Source organism: Poecilia reticulata, chromosome 2 (genome assembly GCF_904066995.2).
Source record: "Poecilia reticulata chromosome 2, P_reticulata-male-v2, whole genome shotgun sequence".
Taxonomy (NCBI): domain Eukaryota; kingdom Metazoa; phylum Chordata; class Actinopteri; order Cyprinodontiformes; family Poeciliidae; genus Poecilia; species Poecilia reticulata.
The window spans coordinates 32,664,165-32,685,256 of record NC_088831.1 but is presented as its reverse complement, the minus strand read 5'-3'; the positions used below and the strand labels follow the sequence as shown (position 1 = coordinate 32,685,256).

Here is a 21,092-nt window from a genome sequence, read left to right as displayed (position 1 = left end):
TGAAGGAGCAACACCGCGCTTCCTGTATCCTTCCACCTTTCTCCGGATATTTTTCAGGATCTTGTAGGCCAGACTTCCCCGATATCCCGTCCAATCAGAGCACTGACAAAGTAAAACTCAGTTGCTACGTCCTCATACAAAAATATGTGTCTGTTAAAGAAGTTGTGCGTCGGCAAGACGTCGCTACAGAAGAGTTTTTAGGTGAGTTTTTACTAACTTGGACCGATTTGTTGAATCTTTCGTCTTGGATATGACGTTTCCGCGTGGCTGAACGTGACAGGAGCGGGACAGTATGGAGGGATTAAACCCACTTTGTGTCGCCTGACTGTTGTCAGACCCTGCTGGATGTCTTGACTGATAGCTCTGGCTACTCCCGGTTCTCCGTGATATACATGCCACGCAGGCACGTAACTTCCTCAAAGTTTGCACAGAAAGTGTTTCATTTCAAGAATGACACTTTAACACATGTAGGTTTGTTTTCAAACACCTGAAAATGATGAAGGTTAGAAGATACCTGCGGGGCAGTGGGAGGGTGCTCGCCTTCGTGTTTGTTGCTTCAGTGATTTGGCTGCTGTTTGACATGGCAGCTCTTCGCATGTCCATAAACGACGTGAACAGCCAGTTGGTGAAAGAGAGGGTGATCCGAGAGAAGGAGATCATGATGATGAAGAAACAGCAGCATCAACAGCAACATATTGTGGTCACGCAGGCAAAAAGGAGGGGGTTCAAACACCCAGTGCAGAGGGTGACACGTCCTGGGAATATACAGCAGAGCCCCAACCTCAATCTGGACCACATCTATAGACATAAACTGAATCCAAAGTTTGAGGTCAAGCAATCTAATCAGAGACAGGAAGGTCGCGATTTCAAAAGTGACCACTCTAAATCTGCTTTATCTAACCAAAACAATGGAGAAAGCCTTCCTAAGAAGAAGGCAGTGAACTTGGATTTAAACGTAGCAGTGGCCAGTGTGACTCAAGTGCAACCAGCTGTTAAGACAAACAAGCCAGTTTTAAAGACAGAACTTCATAAATCTGCTCAATTTGCACACAAACCTTTAAAAGGCAAGGAATTAAAGACGGATGAAAAGGTTGAGACGGATCTCCTTAAGAATGGAATAAAAGTGAGTCATCCTACGGCAGAGAAGGCACACCCTGTTAAGACAATATCTCAGCAAACGCCCGTCAAGGATGTTAACAGAAAGGAGGACATGAAGCCAAAGATCGACCTGCAAGCAGGAGACAACTCCAGCGCCGTCAGGAAGCCAGGCGTCCACAAAGTGCTTTCTCTGGACGCGACCCACGCCCCCAGAGACCCCAATGCCGTCGGCCAGTTCGGCCAGCCGGTGATCCTTCCGGGTAGTAAAAACGCAGAGGTGATGAAGAGATGGAACGAGGGCCACTTCAACGTCTACCTCAGCGACCAGATCCCAGTGGACCGTGGCGTTCCCGACACCAGGCCGGAAACGTGAGTACTCTGTTCTATCTGGCGTTTCAACTGAAAAACGGCCCTGCCGGCTCTATCTGAGTCGTTTGTTCTGTTTCCAGGTGTGCACAGAATCTGGTCCATAACAATTTGCCCACCACCACTGTGATTTTCTGCTTTGTGGACGAGGTGTGGTCCACGCTCCTTCGCTCTGTCCACAGTGTTCTCAACAGATCTCCACCGCACCTCCTCAAGGAGATTATCCTGGTTGATGATGCCAGCACTAAAGGTAAGACCCTCACCGCTAACTATAATCTACCAAATTTACTCTCACAAAAATAAGCATTTCAGCACTTCGTAAAATACATTTCCTGCATTTAGTGTAACGTTCGTCCTTGGATCTTACTTCACACTGATGTTTTTTCTTAGACTATCTGAAGAAGCAGCTGGATGAGTACATGTCACAGTTTCCCAAAGTGCGAATCATTCGTCTAAAGGAGCGACAGGGCCTGATCCGAGCGAGACTGGCCGGAGCAGCAGTTGCCAAAGGTAAAGATGCTGCGTCGTTCGTGTGAATATTTTTTCTAACTTAACGGTTTACTCAAAACAGTTACACGTCATTATCACAACTAAGGGGAGTATGAGATTAAATTGTTCATAATCCTAGACTTTTTGTCACATTAAAACCACAAACTTTTACCAGCACGTTATGTGATTGGCCAACACAAAATAGAGCAGAACTGTGTACAATCTGAAAAAGTGTGACATGCATCCTCCTGTCACAGTACCGGCTTTGCATATCTAGAGGCTTAAAGTTTTGTATAAACTTTGCAAAACAGCTCAGCCTAATTGAGATTGAAAAAATTGCAACATCAGATTAGACTGCATTAAGACCATTGTCCTGCAGGAAGGAGAATCTCAGGTCTCAAGACTTTCGCAGCCTGAAACAGGTTTTCTTTGTGGCTTGTCCTGTTTATTTTCATCCATCTTCTCATCAACTCTGACCAGCATCCTCCTCACCCTGCTTAAATAAAGCATCACCACAGCGTCATGGTGCCACTGCTTTGTTTCACAGTCGGGGATGATGCCTTTAGAAGGTTCTCACCCCGGTTCTCTGCCACACATTGTGACCACACAATGTAGGTCACAAAGTTCAATTCGGTCTAATTTTTGATCTCGTTTAACCACATGTGGCAGACTTTCTGCCAAATGCAGGCTGTGTTCTCTACATGGCTTAGGTCAACCTGCAAGCAAAACCACTTTTTAGCTTTCTTTCAGCAATGGATTTTTTTAATTTATTTTTTTATTCTTTCATAAAGACTAGATTTGCAGCATGCACAACAAACAGTTGCCCTGTCAACTGACTCTCTCACCTGAGGTATGCATTGCTGCTGCTCCTCCAGAGCTGCCATTGACTGCTGCTGATTACTGCTGTCTTCTCATGGCTTACTGGTTTAGGTGAATAGTCCTGCATTGTCATGTAAGACATTTTGAAGATGATGTATCACTTTCCTTTAATTATGCACTACTTTGGGTTGATCTGCCGCATAAAATCCCAATAAAATACATTGAGGTTTTAATTGAATTGCTATCTGATCATAAATCACATGCAGTCACACAACCATATGTTAGCAGGAAGAGAATAGCTACACGTCTCTCATGTGCTAAAATTGGATAGGAGCATATAAATGAATGTCACAAGGTGACATGCCTTATGCCTTTGATCCATAAGGCATGTCACCTTATGGATCAAAGGCATAAGGCATGTCACCTTGTCAAAGCAGACTTGCTTGTGTATTTGTCCAAGCTGTCTCTGCATAGTTGTAAGTAGAGATGTGCCGATCAGGTTTTTTCCTGTCGATACCGATCACCCATGAGGGCCGATCACCGATACTGATCACATAATTATTATTTTTTTTAATCATAAACACTACCGGTTACATTATGTGGAAAAAGGAACCATGAATTCACCTTTAATTTAGACAAAAACTTGTTTTTAATAACTTTTTCCAAGAAGAAAACTAAACAAAACAGGCATTGTGCAAATTGTACTGCTATCGGTAATACTATCTTTAACAGACTGATAACATATAAAGGGCTGCACAGTGGCGCAGTTGGTAGAGCTGTTGCCTTGCAGCATGAAGGATCTGGGTTCGATTCCCGGCCCCGGTCTTTCTGCATGGAGTTTGCATGTTCTCCCTGTGCATGCGTGGGTTTTCTCCGGGTACTCCGGTTTCCTCCCACAGTCCAAAAACATGACTGTCAGGTTAATTGGCCTTTTCAAATTGCCCCTAGGTGTGAGTGTGTGTGTGCATGGTTGTGTGTCCTGTGTGTCTCTGTGTTGCCCTGCGACAGACTGGCGACCTGCCCAGGGTGAACCTCTCGCCCGGAACGTTAGCTGGAGATGGGCATCAGCACCCCTCCCGACCCCACTGAGGGACAAGGGTGAAAGAAAATGGATGGATGGATAACATATGAAGGCTCTGAAGAGGCTAAATAATGCAAAGAGTCAAAATAAAACCTCTCAACATTGCCAAAAAATTCAAGTATAAAACTTAACATTCAAAGGCAAATATAGGTTCCATTACAATAAACAATCCTGAGTCACTGAATGAAAACTTCCTGATAGCATGGCGGCTAGCTGATTACTGCTAGTTCTGATTGGCTGTTTCTGGCTGAGCGGAGTAATTATGCAGAACAGGGAGGAGATCGATTATTTTTTCAGAGATTATGTGTCTCATGTTAGGACAGCGAAAGTTTTAATACGTATGTAAAATGTATTTTTTTCAGGTTAGATGCTGCAGCTTTAAGCAGAGGTTCGGTGTGAGAGTCACTACCAGGTGGAGCAGAAGCGGGGCTCCGTCTGTGAAATATTACTACCTGTAGCGTAGCAGCGGTTCAAGAGCGAGAGCAGAACCAGCATTTTACATCACAGCTCGAAGACTTAAATAATTTTGCAGGTTATTTGTTTAGCTTTCTGACCGTCATGCTAATCAGGGTGAGTGTTTGTAGCTGTGCGCTGCTTTACCTGCTATTTGATCCTCCATATGTCTTTTTACTGCAGTGAGCCTCGATGTAGATAAACTCCGTCAAGTATGGCATTGTTTTTATGCCATATTAGATTCGTTGTGTTGATGCATTTGCGTTCAGTTGTAAGATGTGGGCATGAGTGGTAGATTCAGAAAATCAACAAGATCAATACTACAGTAAAATTTTAAAATATGTGTATTACATAGAGGCCAATATTGGCTTTAACTGAAAATAAGTGTTTGTTTTTGTTTAATGCAGGTGAGGTTCTTACCTTTCTTGACTCCCATATTGAATGTAATGTGGGCTGGCTGGAGCCGCTACTGGAGAGAGTCTACCTGGATCGCAAGAAGGTGCCTTGTCCAGTTATCGAAGTCATCAGCGATAAGGACATGAGGTAAGTAACTTACTTTAAATTGGATTCGAGATTAGCAATGCTCTGCATTTAAATAAGAAATATATTTTGTATTTGACCCAGTAAAATGTGTGACTTTGTGTTTATTATCCGCAGTTATATGCTCGTCGACAACTTCCAAAGAGGGATTTTTAAATGGCCTTTGGTGTTTGGCTGGAGCCCAGTGCCAGAGGATGTCATTAAAAAGAACAACATGAAAGTTACAGATCCAATCAGGTATTGTCCTCACCAACACCTTTCTGTTCTTTGTATTTCACATTTAGTTTTGGCCCTGTTAGGCATGTTTACATCCTTCTGTTTCCCTGAACTCTTATCAGGGGAACAGAACTCTGCATCTCTTCTGCTTTTTGTTGTGTGCGTCTTGATTTTCATAGAGAACCATTACCAGTAAATGCCTTCTTTGGTATTTCTGCTCTGAAAAGAAAAGTAATAAAATGACGAGGTGCACGACAACAACTTTCTAGTATGTAAATCTTCATAATTTGTGTAAACCGTAATATTGGTTGATATTTACAAACACAACCACTGGACAACTTTATCTATGGCAACAAAGGAGGCAGGCATGTGAAAACAGTAAGATCACAATTTTAATGAAAAATTTAATGAAAAATTATTTTCAGCAGTGCAATTATAACCACTGATTTTCAGCACCTTCATTCTATAGTTTATTTATCATTCTAAACTATTATAGCAGATGCACTGTGAAACAAAATAAAGAGCTCTCCATGCTTAGATATCTATGAAGGTATACTCTGTTTTTATCCTTTTATAGAGGTATTTGAAACTGGGGGGGGAGTAAATAAATACCCCCAGAAAATTCTTGCTTTCTTGAAAAGATTCCTGCAGGAAAACCATTTGGCTCTATCTCATCTTTCAGGTGTCCAGTTATGGCAGGAGGCCTTTTTTCCATTGACAAAAAGTATTTCTTTGAGCTCGGCGCTTATGATCCTGGTCTGGATGTGTGGGGTGGAGAGAACATGGAGATCTCATTCAAGGTGAAAATCCTTTTTGTTTTTGGCTCTCTGAACCGTGGTCACTCTATTTCTGTCCACTTGGCTCCACCTGCTTGAACAATGTTCCCATTTTAAAACAGATCTGGATGTGCGGAGGAGAGATCGAGATCATCCCCTGCTCGCGCGTGGGACACATTTTCCGAGGACAGAATCCCTACAAATTCCCGAAGGACAGACAGAAAACAGTGGAGCGTAACCTGGCGAGGGTGGCCGAGGTTTGGCTGGACGAGTACAAAGACCTTTTCTATGGCCACGGGTACCAGCACCTGCTGGATAAAAAGGTCATTGACATTGGCAACCTCACAGAACAGATTGAGCTGAGGAAGAAGCTCAAATGCAAGAGCTTCAAGTGGTACCTGGATAACGTGTTTCCGGACATGGATACTCCTGCAGTCAAAGCTGAGGGCCTGGTATGTGGTTGAGTTCAGAGAGAGTGCTGTTTGTAAAGTTTTTATCAGATGAAGCTCATTATGCTGCTTTGCTTCATGAAGGTTCCGTTGACCTTTTCATCACAATAATCAAAATATCTTTCCAGCACTGCAGTTTTATATCTCTGAAAGTTTGATTTTTATTTTCTAGGTCTTCAATCGGGGCTTGAGAAAATGCCTCGCCCTGCAGAAAGACTCTTTGTCCTTTGAGATCTGTGATCTTAGTAATCAGGTAAGAGTTGTTTTTTCTTTGATCTTTATGTTACCGCAGATTTTAGAAAATATTTTTGCAGTTTTTACTCATAATCTTTCTGAGGGAAAGATATTTTTGAATTAATTGCAAGTTTGTGGCCGTAGCATAACAAAAAGAGAATCCAGGCTTACACAAATGCATTCAGAGTCTGAGCTGGGACCAAAGCCATGACAAACAAGGGTGGGGTTCAACAGACAGAGGCTTTCTAAATCTGATGCTTTTGGATTCAGAGCACCCTCACTGAGGCATTTCTTAGTAACTAATTGTCTTCAGGGTGTACAGCACTGGGATTGTGCAATAATGACAGTGCCTTGCAAAAAGTATTTATACCCATTGAACCTTTTTACTGTGTCAACTCACAACATATGAGATAGAATAACACAAAATAATTGCATGATTGTGAAAGATAAGATGATTATACTTTTTTGTTACATTTCTTATAAAAAACAACATGCATTTATGTTTATCCTTCTTTGAACATTATGGATAAACTGTACAGAAAATAGGCTAGTATGTGCATTTCTGTGAATAATTTGCAGTTGGAAATCCACTAATAGGTGTGTATTTGAATACTGAACCACAAGTACTGTAATCCTGGAAGAAAACTTGTTGGATGGCACAAAAGACTTGAATCTGAAGCAGAAGTTTGTCTTCCAGCAGGACAACGACCTTAAACATGGACTGAAAGCTGCAGTCTAATGGTTTGGATCAAAGCTTTTTCATGTGATAGAATGGCCTAGTCAAAGTACAGAGTCAATCCAATTAAGAATCTGTGGCAAGACTTGAATATTAATGTTCAAAGACACTCAATCCAGTCCGAGTTTCAACCATTTCCGATAAATAATCTGTAAAGAAATTCTGTGGTTAAAACCTAAGGAACTGTTGCTTTAATCACAACAAAAGGCAGTTTTACAAAGTGTTGATTCCGAGGAGCTAAATGCAATTAGATTTGAATCATTTAAATAATGTTTTTTTTTTTCATCCAAATTCCAATTATTTTTGTGAGTGTGTATTCATCTCTTACATAAAATACACTGAAGTTTGTAAGGTGAGAAAAATTTTAGATGTTATCAAAACTTTTCCAAGGTGTTTTAAGCACTTTGACTACACACTACATTAACTCTTCCCTTTTTATTCCTTGTATTTCAGAATCAGCAATTTAATTACACCTGGTTGAAGAGCATTCGACACCAGGACCTCTGTGTTGCTGCCCAAAGCACAGGAAGTGGCTTCACTTTGGTGCCATGTGACAACACCAAGCGTGAACTCCGCTGGTCCTACAAAACTTCCAACTCAGCTCTAGTAAGTTCTCTATGCAGACTGCCACCGTAGTGGAATTAAAGACGCACTTACTGCTTTGTTTATTAATTGTGCTTTATCTTTTGTGCTTGCAAAGACGGAACATCTCATCTCGGAGTTTGTTCCCAGCCACATGTGCCTAGAAGCGGAACCTCGGGATGACTCCGTCCGTCTGCGTCCATGTCAGCCCAGCAGCGTCTTCCAAAAGTGGGAGTTTACACGTTACCACCTCCAATGATGAGCTTAACGACGCTTTGTGGAAACATCCAGTGGCTTTACTGCGTAAACTGTGGTCCAGCCGCCACACCTGGACTGACTGAAGCGGTTCAGTGGAAGAAATTTGCATGAATATCCATCAGCTGGTGTGGATTGGTTGCTAGAGGATAGCAATCTCATTTAACACACTGGGAGTGTTTTTGAAAAACTGGGGTTAAAATTGAGATCTGTGGGGGAAAAAATCCCAGTTTAGTGGTTTAATAGTGCCTCAGATTTTGCTTCTTCATAGACTGAATAACAAATGAAGAATTTTTTATTTTACATTTTTTTTAAAAAGTGTGGGTTACAGGATGTGGTGTAATTTATGCTGCTTATCTGGGGTTAAATGCCTTATCCTCTTGATTTGATTTCAAACTCTCAATGGTATGATTTCTTTTCCTAACACTAGGGGGGAGTGTTGGTTCAGATGCCTAAATAAACCTGTGTTGTGACGCAAACATTTTAACCAACTATTGAACTCTTTTTGGCCAAACTAATAAAAGCAGCATCTTATAATGAATATAAAACGGTAATAAAAATCTTGCTCGAATTCTTTATTCTGTTTGGTCTTTAGCCATGATGATGATGATGGATAGAACAGATTTTACTACTGAAAATGTCACAGTGCAACTCTTACAAGTTAATGAAGCTGTACTTTAAAAAACTTCCAATTCATATTTTAATTTCACTCTTTATACTTACAAAATCCAGTGAATATGACATATCGGCAAAAATAATGTACTGACGTGGGCTTTTAAAAAATTATCTGATTTTGTTTTTCTTCCAAGTGTTATTATGACGTGTTATTCAAGTCTTAGTCAACTGTAGTGGGTAGTATCGTTCTATCCGGATACTTAACTCAAATATTTGAATTGGTTGTTTGCCTGCCTCAACTGTGGCTTTTAAGCAGAGCTCATACCTTGTCTACAAGGCCATTGCATTAGCTAAATCTGCTTAAGATTTTTGTTTTTGTGGGATACACATCTACATCCACATTTTCACTGTCTGACCTGAATGTCCCAAGTTGGCTTGGACATTCACGAGCCACCAAGGCTCAAACGTAACAGTAATTGTCCAGAGTAAAGCCAGTTTAACAACAGAATGATCTGAGGCGGTGTCGACCGAGAGGGAACCGTCTGCTCCAAAATCAGCACCAAACATCTTCTGGAGAAAAGTTTTCTGATCAAAGAAAATTCTTTCCAAGTAATTTCTTTCCACAAAAGTGTGTTTGGAGGAGTTGAGGTGAGGCTTTCACCTGATACTAATCCATTCACTGGCTATAGCATGATGTTGGCAGTATCATACCATAAGCTCGTTTGTGCACAAAGTTGATGGGTAATGAAGTGTAGCTCCAATATCCTTAATTCTTGATCAAATCAACATACATTTGAAACTCGAATGCGACTTAAATGTCCCAGCGGAACGACAATCCTAACCGCATCTGAACTGGTTAAAAGAGGCTAACCATGTCTGCCAAAATGCCACACTGACGCCGGAAGCTAAAGAATGGCCACAAAAAGGATGTAGCATGTGAACTTTTATGAAACGTGTGTGCCGTGCATGTGCGAATTTGAGCATCTGCTTATAAATTTGACCCAGAAAATCCTCGGTAAATTCAAACGTGTGCCTAGTACTTTTTTTTAAATCTTTTTTTATCATTGCAGTTTGTTGTTGTATGATCTTCTCTTTGGTTCAAATAAACCATTCGGATCCCCAAATTAGTGTAACACACATATCCACAATAAATACCTGTAGAGTTAACAGCAATGTTAGGCATTTCTCAAACATAACAGCATTGAAATAGATTTAGGAGCGTCACAGATGTCAGTATATTGCGAATATCATCTTTGGTTTCTGAAACTACTGACATACATTTCACATTTCAGAGCTGGAACATTTTGTAAGCTTGTAGTCATGTGTTTGGCCCTTCATTTTTTTTATTAATAGATTTGAAAAGCAGGTTATTTTTTACTCGTCAGCAGGAACTCAAACTCCTCTATCCTCTGTCGCGTGTTGCCTCTGCGGATCCTGCGGTAGGACACGGTGCTGTATTTGGAGGAGGAGAAGTGGTTGAAGGCGCTGCAGTCAGACTGCGTTGGCCCAGGCAGGTTCAACTGACCTTGGCTGGGGTATTGCAGGAACCCTGCTTCCACATCTCCCTCAGGCTGCATGTCACTTGATTTCTGGGTGTCAGCACCAGACAGTCTTGGAGGAAATTCTGCATCCCCATTCAGCTTTATATAACCGTCATTGTTGAGTAAGTCAAACAGGTGTCGATTTGAGGTGTCAGCTTCTGTCATCACTTCCTCTTTATTAACTTGGTCCGCTGAAAAAAAAGAAGCAAAAATAGGCATTTGTAAATGTAAATGTTAAAACATTTGTTTTCCCTAGACTTTAAGAATATCATACCATTTGATGCTGCTTTATTTTGCTGCACAAACTCTCCAGAAGTTTTCCCAAACTTTCCAGGAGTGACATAAGACTCTGCAGATGATTCCCCAGGGTCTGAAACATGCATTCTTTTAGTAGTAAATGTCTCAAGCTTCTGCTTTTCCTCTTCAGTCCAGATGATGCACTGGTTCAATTCCTTCTTCATCTCCAAGTTTCCTTTCTCTCCTGGATTAGTCTCCATCTGTTGGTTGCCTTCACCATCCGCCACACTGTTAACAAGATTTTTGCACCTTTTGCCACTGAAGCCAGGTAAGTTGGTAGATTCCTTGTCCAACTCAGCGTGCTCCTCGTCGCTGTAGAAAACCGAGTCATCTCCCATCTCCATTGACCAAACTTCTCTGTCCTCAGACTCTTGTGTCACTTTTGAGGCGTCAACAGTTCTCCCATTAATAATCTCCAGCATCTTGGAAGCTTGCGCATCTTCTTCTTCATCAGCGTTTGAAAGAGCTGGAGTTGTTGCCATCGTCTATGATTCTGTTTCTTGAATTTAAAGCTAAACAAAAAACAGTCACGTCTTCCTCCAGCATGTTGTCCTTCATTGAAGAGCGAGGAAAGCGTCCAGCCCACAATTGATTCGGGAGGGGTCTGCATGGTGCTCTCTAGCGTTTGTACCATGGAAATCTGTGTGTTTGTTGACTCACTGAAGAACAGGGGTTTTGTTGTGGCCCAACAAAGGTTCATTGTGGTGAAACCAGCTGCATATGGAGCAATTGTTCTCGTTCTTAAATCTCTGCTTTCTGTAAAACTTAGAAGTCTCACTGAGTATGTCTCCTTATGTTCTGTACACATTATTATACATCCCCAAACATAACTTAATACATTGTTACACTGCAATGCTTCTTCAGCTTTGAATAAGGTTGAGGCCTTAAGTTTTTCAACCACTAAGATTATTAGCTTGTTATTCAGTAGACTCACAATCAGAAATCACAATCAGAAACAGGCAAAAAAAAAAAAAAGAAAAAAGTTCCACATGCTATTCTTCCAATACTGTTCAAAAGGGCAGGATTACTTAGCGGGGTTAATTAGCAATAAGGCTAACAGGCCCATAAAACTGCATAAGGCGACTTAGCTAGTGGGGCAATTAGCTAAGGCTAACCGGCTCATTCAACCATACCAATGACATGAGGCGGTTAAGCTAGCACGGAAGCCAACAACACGATCAATGTCTCACCAATTCCGTTTCGAAGGTAAGTCCTCTCATTTCATACTGTAGGTATTTGATAATTAGCTCGTACAATCAACATTCGACACACTAAGTTTTAAGCGCTACATCCTAAAAATAAAGCAATGGTCATTTTAAGAGCCAATGTGAGCATCTTCATGACTACATCCAAAACTACTTCAATGACGAGAAACGAGTTTCTTGTTTGTGGAGAGGTACACATCTCTCCAGAAAACATTTTTCTACGTTTCTTGACTGATTTGCCTTTGCAAAACTAGTGCTTTTTCCACACATTTCTCTAGAAGAGGTCTGAAAACAGGCCAGGTTTCAAGGTGAACTGTATGCTTTTTATTTATCCACTTCTTTGTTGCTTTGGTGGTATTTATTTGATCACGACCATGCTAGTGTCCACTTCTTGTGTCTGACGGTAGTTCTCACGTGTTCGATGGCCTTGTCTGTTGGCCTCATAATGAGGTGAAATCCTTGTGCACACTGATAGGAAAGTTATCCACAAAGCATAATGCTTTCTCCTCCATGCGTGATGATTGCTCTTTTGATCAACCTCAGCATTTCTCTTCCTCCAAACATGGTGGGTCAAGTCGACGTTCAAGAGCTCGATTTTGGTTTCATTTGACCGCAGAACTTCATTTATTCCTTTCTCTGAGTGATTTTGCAAGCACTGGTAAGCAAAAGACATAATTATACGTGTGCCTTCTATGGGTTGCAAGAGTTTGAGTCATTGCAGCGTCATGCACGGCCAGCGGTGTTCTTGGTTACTGAAAGTTGCTGTGTTGCTTACTTCAAATCATTAACAGCTTGTAAAGTTTCAGGCTAACCATCTTATTTTCAATATTCATCATTCTTACCATGGGAAGCAAGATCTTGCATCGAGATTAAGAATTAGGACTAGTGTAGTCAATGCTATGCCTTTTTAAACAATGGATTAATGAAAAATAAAAAAAATCAATATTGCAGGCTTATAAAGATATAAAGTGTTGGCCCTGACATCCCTTGTTAGCTCTTTGGTGGAGAAATGTGAAAACCAGAAGATGTAGGCAAACGTGCTTGGTGCACAAAAGGTATGTTCAGGAACATCTGTAGTTGACTGAATGATAGATGTGTGTGTCTCATGGGCACATAAACAATGTGTGGAACCAGAATTGTGGTTGGGTAGTGTTGGCGTCAAATGCTTACATCACTAAATTAAATGCAAATGAATTGTATTTTATGTGTTTGTTTGTTGTTGTTTTTTTCAATATGTTTCTATTCTTTCTTTCAGCACTAAGATTAAAGTGCAATGAAATGTAGAAACAGCAACTCTGTTTTTAACTTTGCAAACGTACAGAATAAGCGAGGGATTAGATTCTTATCTCTATTGCTGCATCATCATGAACTGGTTTCAACAGAAAAGTGACTCAGGTTGGGTTATCATGGTTTCGTGGTGCCCAGTGGCAGATAATCTCTCTTTATCTGTTCGACTGCAGCAGGAAACAGGTAAGAAGTCTGCTTGTAATTTTAAAGAACCGCTATTGGCTGCTTCTAAGTAACCAAAATGATTTGCATATTATGCTTTCACAGACGTAGTTTGTCTGTCTTTTCTTCCTGTTCAGTGCGTAAGCAGTACATCAAACAGTGCATAACAACAGGGTTTATTGATTGAAAGCCTTTTTACATATATACAATCTTGAGTGAACAAAAACAAGATATTTGCAGTTGCTTTCATATACATACAGTTGATCAGAAATTAGGCAAGCAGTTGCACTGTTTCTAACTGTGGACTGAAAGTAAGCTGTATCCTTTTGTGTCTGAGAGTAATTTTGGAAATGGAAAAGAAAAAAAAAAACTAAGTAGTACGCTCATGCCCACATCCTGTTATGAACTTAACAGACATACATGGTTTACGGATTTGGTTTTGGTTTCAAGCACCTGAAAGTCTTGTAAGTGCTGCCTGTTTATCTGATTTGTTCATTTAGGTCAAAACAGTGACATTTTAAAATCCAAAGTAAGGATTGTACCTGGAATTTAAAATGTCATTAATGCTGCTCTGTGTGAGATGCACACAGAAAGAAATATTCAAGTTAGTAGGATATATGCTCATCTTTTATACATTCACTTAACATGCATTCGTTTTTTATAATGCTTTTGCACTCCAAATGTCGAGCTCGGCTCACATTAAGGCTCAGAAAGCGTTGGAGTAAACTTGTGTCTTCACTTGACGTGTGAGAAAACACTTCATCAGAGTGTCTATTGCTACAACCTTCAACCAGCCCTTAACTTCAAGGGCTCTCATGAGGATCATTTCAAGCTGTTCCCATCTCCTCCTCTTCAGCTGATCGCTGAAGTCCAGGAATTAACTTAAAAATCTGTTTGCGCACACTGGCTCTCCTGCTTTTCCTTGGCAGCGTCCCAAACAGGGATGAGATCCTTGTTTCTTCCCAGGTCGGAGACAGAGAGGTGCTGCTGCCGGCCAGACTGGAGCTGCTGGAGCGGCACAAGGCCTGGTGATGGAGGCTGGACGACGATGTCCTCCTCGGCCCGTCCTGCAAGGGGAAGTCTTTTGAGAAGAAGCAGCCATCATCCGTGGTGCTGGATGCGCTGTAGGGAGTGGGCGAGTTCAGATCCCCAAAGACACTGGCCTGGTCGCTGTCGTCCGTCATCCCACTCCTGTAGCTGCTGTCGCTGGAAAAACGCCGACCCCGGCGCCCCATGGGGGAGCCCAGAATACCCGAAGGGTCCATCAGCAGGTTGAGGCTGCTGTCATTTAAATTATCTGGAAACACAAAAGAGTCTTTGTCACACAAACGCCCAACTGCCAAGAAATGGCGTATGCAACAGGAAGTTTGAAAGCTGTCTGTGCATTTCTCAGGGGAACACCTTAATCTAAATTATCTGAAGTAATTCACAATAAAAAAAAACAGGCCAGCTTAGGAGAAATGACAGAGGCAGTGTGAAAGGAAGTGCTGTGGTCTGACAGCTGAGCTCTCACCTCGCATCAGACCTCTTTCCTGTAATGAGAGCGCTTGAAACTCCTTCAACTTCTCACGCAAGGACTGCTGCATGGGCAGAAAAAAAAAAAAAAATCAAGGTTAATTCTTTAAAAATGTGTCACAACATTTATAAACTCAGAATGACCCATTTGATTTAAAGAGTGGCTCTCATTGAAAAGATTGAAGGCTACAGGTTGAGCCGCAGCCCACCGTGTGATTGGAAAAAAATAGTGTGGATATTTTGAGCTTGCAGGTGATTCTGGCTTCTTATAGCTCATACAGTGTGTTGACAGCAAAATGGGATGGTTTATATTTTGACGGTGTAGTGCGGAGAACCCTTCTGATCTGATTTCTCACGTGCATTTGTTCGCTTTTGCAGAGCTCCCATAAAATTGTCATTGCAGGACATTTTAAATTTAGCAAGAAAACACTGTCATCTACATAATAGTTCATGAGTTTTCAATGTTTTTAAGTTCTCTTAGAGTAATGCTGAGAATACGTTTTATCTACATTACATGTACATTTGTATGTCATCTTGTTTTTGCTAATTTAGAAATTCAGTAACCTTTAAAATAATACATGATTATTTATTGATGAGCTAACTTTAAATATTTAATGTGTTAAGTATGTGATTGTCTTTTTGTTCAGGAGTAAGATTACATTTAAAAGCTTGAGTATCAAAACCTCTCCAGTCAGGATACAGCTTAATCTACCAGGATGGATTGTTTATACTCTTGCTTTCTGTCTAGTCTAAGGAATGTAGTGTTAATCAATAAACTACATTCTTTCTGGCTTTTAATGTGAAAAAGTAAGGATCTTTACCAAAGTCAGCTTCTAATTGGCTGATCAACCTCTCATGACAACTCCTAACCAGGAAGTTGTGGAACTCCGATGGAGACTTTAACCAGATCAAATGAAAGTTTGTTCGGCTGATGATTTTTTTTTTTTTTTTGCACCATATGTTTTGCGACTTTCATCAAATTGTTTAATAAAACTTCAGCAAAAAGTTTTCTTTTGTCATTTAGTCATGCTTTGGGCATTCTGAGTGTCATTGCTACTTTCTTTTGGCACGTTTTCATTTGTGAAGCCACTGAAATCATCTGCCTTTAGAGTGACTTTCTGTTTGGAACCACAGCTGTTACGACAGGCTTTCTCTGTCAGTCTTGCTGAAAATAGGTCATCAGAGCTCGCATGAACTGAATGACAAGTCATGACTGGACCTAAAGCCTGGTTATGGGCAACAATTTCTGTTGTGCAATTCTGGTGTTTGAAGCTGATGAGTCAAAGGGAATTCTTCCAACTTTAATTTCCTTCTCTTCCTTTTTTACTCTCTACCCTCTGATGTTGGGTATTATAACCCATAATTGTAATTGTCCCCAGTAGTGTAGTGCAGTATAACTTAATGCTACAAGGAACACACCTGGAGCTGATTGAGTTTCTTCTCCAGCTCTATCTTCTTCACAACGTTGCCACACACGGTCTCCAACCTGAAACCAGACGAAATCCTGTTATAAAACTTCTTTAGGGTGATTTATGTTTCGTTCCAGCAAAACCATGAGATCGTCACTTACTTTAGATTATTGGTTGATTTTCTTATAAGGTCAAGAATGTGTTGATGTGACAGTCCTTCTATGCTGACCGCGTTGATGGTGACGATAACATCTCCTGTGACAACAGCAAAGTAAAAACAACTTTGAGAAGATGCACGCCACTCGAGCATCAGTTGTCAGTGTGCATGGGCGTGCTCAGCTGACATGTGGTGAGTGATGTTTCCATCATCTTTTTAGGTAACAGTATTGATGTGTGACTGTGTAGGGTCTATAGGGTAACAAGGAAGTGGGTGGACTACCTGCGGTCAAACCAGCACTTTCAGCCACGCTGTCTTCCTTTATGTTGCACACGAAGGTGCACATCTCCACTTCAGACGTGCTCTTTAACTGCAAACCATACGTCTGCAAACGAGATGCAGGATATTGAGACAAAAGCCTGACAGAAAACACTTTAACACTTTAAATGCATCATTTATAATGTTGGTAAAAAAATAAAAAGGTGAACTGGCATACCTGAATTTCAAAACCAAATGTTTCGTTGTCTTGTTTTTCCAACACCACTGTGGTTCTGCGATAGAACATAAATGCAACAATGGTTATTTTCAGATTTTTCAATGGTTACAAGGGTAAATTTTGGATGTTTTTTTTTAAATTGCACATAAAGCCTAACTTATTTACCTTTGTGGGTCCATGTAATCAACCAGAGAGTTGGTGGGGGTGAGCTTCGGCTGCAGAGGGAGAATGCACAGTTCCTCTTTAATTTCTAACAGCTTTGATCTTCTCGGAATAATTAAAATAGTCCATTCTGATATAACTTTAATTGCATGTTGCACACCTCTAAACAGTAATAAAATGTTACATTTATTTAGGCAGTTTTTGTCACCTTGTTCTAAATACTTTTGTGACATGTCTTTTACATACAAATCTCAGTTCTGCTTCATTCAGCATACAGCCGCATGTCACATTTTCCAGATATTAAAATATAAAATATTCAGCTCTTATGCTTGCAAGCTGCTCTCGAGCTGTGGTCTCACCTTGTAGCCTCTGGGCAGGGTGCTGGTGTTCTGTCGGTGTCGGTCATTGTTCCCCCTCAGTGAGCGCCGGTACCAAAGAGCAGCCTTCTTCTTCAAAGTGTTGTCCAGATTGCAGTTCTCTTGGCTGCTTTGTCGCTGAAGTCCATTGATATTCATGGTGGACTGCATGGTGGAGTAGTTCTCAAAGCACCATAGCCTCCTCCTGCAGGAGCAGTTTAATTGTGTGGCCCGGCCCTGCGTGTGCAGCCGAAAGAATAATGTGTCAAAGAGGAAATCCGTGTCATGTGATGGTTGTGGTGGACCTGCATCTGCAGATCTCAGACTTGCGTACCTTCTTTCCTGTTAACCCTTGTTCACCTCTTTTTTTTCAGTTTCTTGAGAAGAGCATTGAAAAGAAAAGGAGGTAAAATGCTGAGGCTATTGTGTATAATTCCCCTTCAAACAGTCCCCTCTACTTTTTGCAATCCTGGCAATTCGATTTATGGTCTGTCAGAAATCAGTAGCACACAAGAAAACTGCCACCTCACTGCTTCTGCAGCACCTGCTTCTCCCCTTCTTCCTCTCTTAGTTTCTCAATGGGCTTAAGTCTCAGTCCTGTGCTCTGCCAAGCAGGGAGACGTGTCTGATGGGGACAGACAAAAGGCAGATTTTGTTCTGGGTTGGTTTAGCACTGCTGAGACAGACAGCATGGGTCATTGGGCTGAAGGCGTCTGACACGGTTGGATCAGAAGACGAATCACACAGACGGGCTGCTCAAAAGTCAGGAGGACAAGGACTGATGAGAAGCTGAAGTCCGGTGCATTTTGTCCCACTGCAACACTCATGTTTTCAAACATATGAATCGAAGCTTGCAAAAATATTCACCCCTCAATATTTTTGTTACATTACAACAAACTACACTATTAGAGTATGTTTTATTAGGATTTTATGTGATGGCTATACACAATGTGTTGCTTTTAGGGTAGAAGGAAAGTAATGTAGCTTCAAGCATCTCTCAGGGATCTGAAGTGTGGACAAACTGCAAACCTACCAAGTCATGACTGTCCACTTAAACCGAAGAGGTTTAATCAGAGCAGCAGCCAAGAGACCCATAGTAACTCTGGAAGAGCTGCAGAGATCCACAGCTCTGGTGGGCCCTATGGATTCATACTTTTACTTTTTTTTAGCATATTTTATTTGAAACAGTAAAATATGCTGCTGCATGTGTTCAATAACTTGTAGAGGAATAAATAACAGACACATTACTAATACAAGTGTCAACAAAGACTGGCCTCATAGCTATATACCTATTTTTACAAGTTCATTAAACATTTTCTTTTGTTATTCCCTCTGTTTTTATAGTAAATTGTACATACGATTGTAAAAATGAACATACTTTTAAGATATTGCCTTGCTGCTTTGCCTATTTGGTGAGTGCTACTCTAACTGCGTGTGAACTGTTACACAATAGGGGAGATGTGTACAAATGACCAAAATGGCAGGACATTCACCAAAAAACAGTATATAAGCCATTATAAGCCATGTGTCAGATATAGTATATGCAATAAAATTGGTCTTTATAAAAGATTATCAAGGGCTGCAGTTGGTAGAGCTGTTGCCTTGCAACAAGAAGGTTCTGGGTTCGCTTCCTGGCCCCAGTCTTTCTGCATGGAGTTTGCATGTTCTCCGTGTGCATGCGTGGTTTTCTCCGGGTACTCCGGTTTCCTCCCACAGTCCAAAAACATGACTGTCAGGTTAATTGGTCTGTCTAAATTCTCCCTAGGTGTGAATGTGTGTGTGGATGGTTGTTTGTCCTGTGTGTTTCTGTGTTGCCCTGCGACAGACTGGTGACCTGTCCAGGGTGTACCCAGCCTCTCGCCCGGAACGTTAACCCTCCCGACCCCACTGAGGGACAAGGGTGTAAGAAAATTTATGGATGAAAAGATGATCAAAAAGAAGGTGATAGTGAACCACTTTTAAAGACTCTCATGAGAGTGACCAGAGTGAACAGTTACCATTTTGGCTTTTATGCGAATAACAACATCACACATATACTGAGGTGGTGGAAGGTTCATATCGTAGGGATACAGAACAATCCTTAAGTTTACTTGTTCCAGTAGGTCTAATGCTCAGCACTGGGACTGAGGCTCATTTTCCAGCAGGTCAATAACCTTTAACAAACAGCTAAAGCTGCAAAAGAAGGGTTTGCATCAAAGAATATTCATTTGTTAGAACTGAATAGAAATATGTGACACATAAAAAAAAATTCTTAAAACTACATATTGTCTTCAAATTCACAGTTATCCACTACCTTCTGTTAGCTTATCATTTAAAATCAAAACAAAATGGTATCAGAGTTTGTGGGTATAAGGTGGCACAATGTGAAAAAAGTTCACAGGCATTCATCTTCATGCTCCACAGTAACCAGCAAACCTTTTCCCCTCAGTACAAACAGATTAAAGATTCCTCATCTGGCAGATTGCATCACAGCAATCCACTCTGCCCCACTGATCCTGAACAGCGACGCTGGCCAGCTACCCACGAGACTGTCTGGAGCACAGATGTCCCATTTCAGAGGACATGCTAAATCCCCAGCCGTGTTCCAGTTTCATGATTTCTTTTCTCCTGTGAGCCCATGCGTTTCTCTGTCATATCAGAAAGACTAACAGAAACATGTTTTGAAAAGCTTGGGAAAGTCATTTTCAATAAATCAGAACATGCGTCGCAATAAGACTTAAATGTTTGTATAACAACGTTTAAGTACGTTTAAGTGCACATTTGCGTATTAAAAATATTTAGCTTTTTTTAATGGTCTGATGTAATATTGTTTAATAAAAAAATTTTGGTGAAAAAAAAAACAATTATCAAAATGAAGGCTTGGAAACTTCAGTATATGTGCAATTAATGTATATTATGTGTTGACTTACTATAATAGTAACATAAACATTTCAGTAATGTAGCTCATTAAATGATTGTTGTAAACCGCCAACTTTTTTTTTATCAGATCTGGACAAGAAAGCAAGAGTGGCGGCAGATAAGGATGGAAATCACACCTTTACTTCATCAACTCAAGTAAACATCACATGTTATAGATCTATATTTATAGACTTGGAACCTCTCTTTGGAGAAGTAGCTTCTTGTATTTGCATATTTATCCACCATGGTTTTCTCACATGTGCTGCCATTTTCAAATCCCCCAACGGCATTTCAGTGGGTTTCAATTCTAAGCTGTTGGGTGACGCTTCGTTCCTTCTTTCTGAGCGTTTCCTTGGTGGTTTTATCAGTGCATATATGAACGTTACCTTGATTAACAGTTGACTTTCCATTCAGCTTTAAAACAGAAGGCCTTTGAATGTCTCATTGTTTTTTGTTTTTTTTCTCTCCGTTGTTTTATGCTGCACAGTTCTGCAAGCAGCAATAACCCACCCACATGTTTCATCATTTGTTGGAGTTTCTCTGTCTGAAAAGGTATCTGGTCAAATCATTTCAAACTCATCTCTGGTCTTTTTTGTCTGTATTTTCTGGATGCTTCTTAGGTTTGCTTTGTAGACTTCAAAGGGGTTTTTTTTCCTTCATGCTTCAAGCTTTGAGTAATCTCTTTCATGCGTAAAAGCAGGTGCAAAGGTAGCCTATAGCTCTTGCAATTAATCTTTTGTCTCATGGGAACTTTTAATAAATATTTTTACTTGGGAAGAATTTGCCGAGGCAGCATGTAAGGGAATGCATTATAATTCAATTCAGATTATTTTTATAGTACTAGTTCACAACAAATGTCATCTCAATGCACCAAGAGATTCAATTAATAAACTGGGAA

At 40.7% G+C, this 21,092-nt stretch overlaps 3 protein-coding genes across 3 annotated transcripts; 1 reads left to right on the top strand and 2 right to left on the bottom strand.

Annotated features, from left to right (window-relative positions):
- Nucleotides 1-118: 118 nt before the first annotated feature.
- On the top strand, nucleotides 119-8,670 carry galnt5 (polypeptide N-acetylgalactosaminyltransferase 5). The gene is made up of 10 exons (XM_008403981.3): nucleotides 119-1,467; nucleotides 1,548-1,714; nucleotides 1,855-1,974; nucleotides 4,714-4,849; nucleotides 4,964-5,083; nucleotides 5,745-5,862; nucleotides 5,961-6,290; nucleotides 6,460-6,540; nucleotides 7,711-7,863; nucleotides 7,958-8,670. Exons 1-10 carry the CDS (start codon nucleotides 494-496, stop codon nucleotides 8,096-8,098), a joined length of 2,340 nt encoding a protein of 779 aa, XP_008402203.1. The 5' UTR covers nucleotides 119-493; the 3' UTR covers nucleotides 8,099-8,670.
- Nucleotides 8,671-10,034: 1,364 nt separating this feature from the next.
- LOC103461682 (uncharacterized) lies at nucleotides 10,035-11,188 on the bottom strand. Its single transcript, XM_008403982.3, has 2 exons — nucleotides 10,525-11,188; nucleotides 10,035-10,441 (listed from the first exon to the last, which is right to left on the bottom strand). The coding sequence occupies exons 1-2, from the start codon at nucleotides 11,027-11,029 to the stop codon at nucleotides 10,077-10,079; spliced, it is 870 nt and encodes a 289-aa protein (XP_008402204.1). The 5' UTR covers nucleotides 11,030-11,188; the 3' UTR covers nucleotides 10,035-10,076.
- A 2,173-nt stretch (nucleotides 11,189-13,361) lies between these two features.
- On the bottom strand, nucleotides 13,362-17,890 carry cytip (cytohesin 1 interacting protein). The gene is made up of 8 exons (XM_008403985.3): nucleotides 17,300-17,890; nucleotides 16,944-16,993; nucleotides 16,779-16,833; nucleotides 16,565-16,667; nucleotides 16,287-16,380; nucleotides 16,136-16,202; nucleotides 14,715-14,781; nucleotides 13,362-14,498 (listed from the first exon to the last, which is right to left on the bottom strand). The coding sequence occupies exons 1-8, from the start codon at nucleotides 17,465-17,467 to the stop codon at nucleotides 14,029-14,031; spliced, it is 1,074 nt and encodes a 357-aa protein (XP_008402207.2). The 5' UTR covers nucleotides 17,468-17,890; the 3' UTR covers nucleotides 13,362-14,028.
- Between the last annotated feature and the right edge of the window lie 3,202 nt (nucleotides 17,891-21,092).